This window comes from Triticum urartu, chromosome 4 (genome assembly GCF_003073215.2).
Source record: "Triticum urartu cultivar G1812 chromosome 4, Tu2.1, whole genome shotgun sequence".
In the NCBI taxonomy this organism is placed as follows: Eukaryota; Viridiplantae; Streptophyta; class Magnoliopsida; order Poales; family Poaceae; genus Triticum; species Triticum urartu.
Genome location: NC_053025.1, coordinates 314,903,182 through 314,908,280, shown reverse-complemented (window position 1 = coordinate 314,908,280; position 5,099 = coordinate 314,903,182). Strand labels below are relative to the sequence as shown.

Here is a 5,099-nt window from a genome sequence, read left to right as displayed (position 1 = left end):
CGAGGAGACTTCGTCCGCCCTGCTGATTGAGAGTTGGGACGTCGTGTCTGTCATGGACTCGCGGTGACGTCCGGCATGTTGATCGGGATCTGGAAGGCGCTTCCCGTCGTGTCTGTCGCGGCGATCGTTGGTAGATGGTCGTGACCACAGGGGATTGACAGAGAAACGATTGGAAAGTATTGGGCTGGGGACCTTTTTAAAAAATTCACATGGAGCTTGGGCTGGAGGCGGGCGTCATTGTGCAAAATGAGCCCTCACGCTCGCTAGGCACAAGATTTCCATCAAACGGCTGATGAGGAGAGGATACAGGGATTCACAAACATAAATGGATTCATAGGATATTGTCATGTTATACGCAGGTTGCGGATTTTATCTTTCTATATTTTGTTTGTGTTGTATTGGATGAATGATACTCACACCTTTAATAATAATTACTAATAAATATGGTTGTGTGCATCACTCGCAACGATATAGAGGCCGAGGCTATGTCCTCCTTAAAAGATCTGAGCTGAAATAGAAAAGAAAAGAAACTAGCCCTCTCAATTTATGCGCAAAATAAGCACGTCATATACATGCTGTCACGCCATACTCTCCATTTCAGTGCGAACACTGTACACGCATTATATTACGCATACCCCGTGCAGGCTTTATCAAATGCTGCTACACGCACTAGTTAGTGTTAGTGTGTGTCACTTGGACGAGTAGGCATGCTCGTCGTCGTCGTCGTCGTCGTCGTCGTGGTGCTCCTCCTTAGCACCGACGCGCTCGTGCTGGCTCAAGACAGAGTGCAGCTCCAGGGGGGTGGCGGACAAGGCCTTGATTAGGTTGCCAAACCCGTGCAACGGCGACGGCAGGGACGAGGGCATCGGCAGGCTCAGCCCCTTCTTCAACGACGGCACCTTGGCCTGGCCCAGCTCTACCTGTCCCATCAGGTGCACCGCCCCTTTCTCCTCGTCCTCCTCCTTGAGCGCCACGAGCTTCTTCTTGTTCCGGTACGCCATGTACAGCGCCAGCTGCGCCGTGCCCATCACAAAACCCATGGCGTTGGGGATCTGAAAGTAGTTCCAGTTCCAACAAGTGTGAAGTTAGTTAAACCTGCGCCTCTACGTAGTGTATATGCGTATGGACGTCATGTGTGCATGATGCGTGCGTACCCCGATGAAGTAGTCCTTGACGAGCAGGGAGTAGACGCTCCAGATGCCGCCGTTGAGGAAGAGGAAGAAGGACAGGGAGAAGGGCATGTACTCCACGCTCCGGGTCTTCACCACTGTCCTCTGCATGCATATCAATTAATTCACGGCGGATAAAGTTTTCAATCGCTCACTTGTAAGCGCTTCTCAACATACTGCCAGTGAGTGCATTTGGGTAATCGAGAACTACGTGGCAAACAAAAAACCTTCTCTTTTCTCCCGAGAGGCTTGAGTGCGATGAGAAACCGAACCACTTAAGGCATCTGAAACACGCATTAATGGTCACCACGTACCAACTGTGGCCTGCGGGGTGATCATGTCATTTTTTTAAAGAAGGATGGTGACCCCCGTTCTCTGCGTCTGGACGATGCATACGATCACTTTATTAATTATTTTCACAAGACCTTACAAAATGATACAACAGTAAGATTAAAGCCGTCGTCTAAGCAACAAACTGTCACTACACCTATCCAGTTGATGAAGGGGCGTAGATAGCCTGGGCCTAATACCAAACAGACATCGTAGCCAAGCCTAACATCTAAGACCTAAGACCCCAACCTAGCCACTTGCCGGGGCTGGGGCACACACTGGTCCGCGCGTGCTCTCAGAGGCCGCTGCCGGCAACTGCCACCGCTCCATCTTCAGAACTATACTGATGCATCAACCTTGCTCGGTCTAGCTATCGTCGACGCCACCACGGCGCCCAATGGCACCCCCTCCCTGCGCGCAAACAGCGGTCGCCACTGATACACCTCAGCGCCATGCTGCCAAGTACCATCAGCCGACAGAGTTTGAAGTCCTTGGAAGATCTGTCGTGCGTAGCACCTGCCGACCAGGCATGACAAAGCGTAGCACCTGTCGGTCAGGCATGACTTGACATCTTCACCGAAACTCCATGCAAGACGAAGCCGCTCCACCTCCCGCCTCTGACTTCCAACGCTGCTCCACAAACGATGCTCCCAAGAGAGAAACAACACCGCAGTGCCGCCATCGTCCGATCTGAAACACCAGATCCTAGGGTTTCCCCCGGAGCAACACGAGTGGGTCGACAGTAGTTACACGACGATGCCTTCATCAAGGTAATGACGTGCCGCCATCGCCTGCCGTCGGCTCGGTTTTCACCGTCAACCATGTCTCCCCAACTCGCAGTCGGAACTAGATGATGGATCTCGAAATCCAATCACCAAGCTTCTGGCCGGCCACCGCCGACGAAGATGGCCACCATCACTGGCTACACCGGCCAGAACAGATCTGCTATGGATGCCGCCAAGCAGTCCATCAGGCCCTCGACGCCGCCGCTGATCTAAAGCCAATTGACATGCCGCCGAAGACCGCATCGCGCCGCCGCCCGATCTAGGCCCGCCACCGCAGTAGCCGCCCATGGTCCGAGGCAGGGCCGACCGCCGCCGCCGTCGCTTCTAGATCGGCCGCACCTCCACGCATGTTGGGGCCCCGCCATCCCTGAGACGCGGGAGGGAGGAAGAGCTCCCGCCACCGCCGTCGGCCTCCGGGCGCAAGCCGGCGGCGGCGGGAGGAGGGGAGAAAGATGGGCTAGGCCCCGATGGCGGCTAGGGTTGGAGAGCCACTCGAGTCGCCTGAGGGGGGGCGACGCAGGGGCCTGATCCGTTTGTGACGCGGGTGATCATGTCATGTCACGTCGTTACATACAAATACGGATAGACTGTGTGTCATGACTCACTCCGCACATGACGAGACTTAATTCGAAATTACTGCAAGTCCAGGAATCAAAATCTAGATATGCATTTTGATGGGGAATGAAATTCTAGAAAGAAGGCATGGACGTCATGTGTGAATGAAAATCTAGAATGATGGCGGTTATCAAACTGACGCCTCCAAATATCCGCAAATACTAGTACGTTTGAACGTGTATGGGTACCACGCCATCCAACCATGTTTCGTAAATACCCATCCATTTCAAACAGTTTAAACATAAATTACGAATAAAATTAAACTAGTTTAATATTCAGTTTTGCTAAAGCACATCTAGATGTGCCATAAATATTGCACATTTAAATCCTATGTCATTGATCTTACGTTGAGATTTGTGTGAATTTTTTTCTTTTTTTTCTTTATGCTTGATTCATTCATTTAGATGTGCAATAACTATAGCATATCTAGATGTGCCCTACACACATCATTTAATATTACGTGCAAATAGGTGAGAAGTCGTGCTCAAGCGAAGCTTTCGCTTTTATAATATTGCTTCTGCTATAAATCCAAGAAAACGACATCAGACCAACACCTACTGCTTAATGACAGATTTGGGAGAGTTACACCTACTGCTATAAAATCGAAGAAAACACTGACATTTTGCAAAAGGTACACAGTTTCAAACTGCGATTCAGATTTGGGAGAGTGTGGTTTTAGGTGACAGAGACTTCCAAAATTTCAGACATTTGAGAATTGAAAAATATGATGGGAAATGACTTTGCCCTAGTTAAAGTTACTTCTGCTTGTCCCCGCAAAAAAATAAAATTAACTTCTGCTTGAAAGGAAACGCTGCCGTGAGGGAGACAGTTTCGAAAAGAAAAGAAAAGACCAAGATTTTGGTGGTGGTAGAACTGAAGAGATGATCGAGCTTGTTACTAACCATTGCGACCATGGGCGCAGCATACATTGCGATGGTGAGAGCGGAGCAGAGAACCCCCACCGCGAACAGCCGGACGGCGCCGTGCAGCGCCACCAGCCCCACCACGACGACCGCGGCAAAGAAGCAGATGTTCACTCCCACCACCACCTTCGCCATCTTCACCTGCAAATTAGTTATCCACAGTTCAGATCCGCCCGGGTTCCATCTGGCCATGTTGAGAAGGTCACAGCAGCGCTGCTAGCTGAAAACGGGTTTGTGAAGGGCGCAGAGGGATGGACGCACCTTGGTGTCCCTGGGGGCATAGGCCAGGTAGAGGGCGACGTAGGTGGCCTGCAGAGCGGCGCCGGCGGCGTTGACGGTGATGATGAGGAGGCCGCCGGGCTTGAGGAGGCCATAGAAGGCCCAGAGGGAGGTGCAGAGGAGGGTGGTGACGTAGGGCAGCCACCGGAACTCCTCCGTGCTCTTGTTCCGCACGACCCTCCGGAAAGTCGCACTGAATCATGCAAGCAAAACACATACAGCATCAGCATCAGCTTCTGGATCGCGCAAGAATTGGTAAACCGCGAGCGCTTATACATATAGTCGGAATTGCTGGCTGAACTCACATTGGAGATGTGAAGACGAGTATGGAGATTATGTTCCCTGTTGCGGAAAAGAAAGAGAGTGATGCTGAGAGCAGTGGGCATTTAAGCAAGAGGATGTATGCATGAAGAAGCTTGGATCGGCCATTGAATTTAAGCAGGAGAAAGAGAACTGACCAATGATTCCGACGAAGAAGCTTGGATCGGCCATTGGTGTAAGAGCCGGGAGGTACAAATTGATGGCAAGCTAGCTACGTCTCTCACATAGACATAGATGACCATATATATATATAGATAGATAGAGCACTGGTGGACAGCCTCAAGTGTTTGGTTGTACTACTAGGATCTTGTCCCATAAGCACGCATTCCTCAGATTTCACAGTGCCGGATCTGCAGAGGGGCCACACATAGACTGACATAGGCCGGCCGGCCGGTCGGTAGACAGACGTGGCGTGCTACGGAGCGGTGAAATCCATCCGGGGCACTTTCTTGACCTCAAGATTTCTCCTATTAGTTTCCTGGCCACAAGGCCTGGCTTTTTGTTCTCTCTCTCTAAAAAAAAAAGGCCTGGCTTTTTGTTGGCCGTAGGTAAGCAGCCGGTAGTGCAGATAACCATTTCCGACGTAGCTGGTTCGTTAATTGAGCGCTGTGGATATCCGATTCCGCCTTGTCGGCCGCAAGAAGTGGACTGGATCACTACCAAGGTGCCATCAGCCT

General features: G+C 51.2%; 1 protein-coding gene across 1 annotated transcript; it reads right to left on the bottom strand.

Moving 5' to 3' along the window:
- Nucleotides 1–516: 516 nt before the first annotated feature.
- Nucleotides 517–4,805, bottom strand: LOC125551574 (bidirectional sugar transporter SWEET16-like). Its single transcript, XM_048714827.1, has 6 exons — nucleotides 4,560–4,805; nucleotides 4,407–4,443; nucleotides 4,084–4,294; nucleotides 3,802–3,963; nucleotides 1,155–1,274; nucleotides 517–1,052 (listed from the first exon to the last, which is right to left on the bottom strand). Exons 1-6 carry the CDS (start codon nucleotides 4,591–4,593, stop codon nucleotides 690–692), a joined length of 927 nt encoding a protein of 308 aa, XP_048570784.1. The 5' UTR covers nucleotides 4,594–4,805; the 3' UTR covers nucleotides 517–689.
- Nucleotides 4,806–5,099: the final 294 nt, after the last annotated feature.

Excerpts from the sequence above, each read along its gene's own strand:
- LOC125551574 (XM_048714827.1), bottom strand. The coding sequence starts at position 4,593 with ATGGCCGATCCAAGCTTCTTCGTCGGAATCATTG. Across the intron at positions 4,444-4,559 it reads CTTCTTCGTCGGAATCATTG|GGAACATAATCTCCATACTC; the intron begins GTCAGTTCTCTT and ends TTTCCGCAACAG. Across the intron at positions 1,275-3,801 it reads CTGCGCCCATGGTCGCAATG|AGGACAGTGGTGAAGACCCG; the intron begins GTTAGTAACAAG and ends ATATGCATGCAG.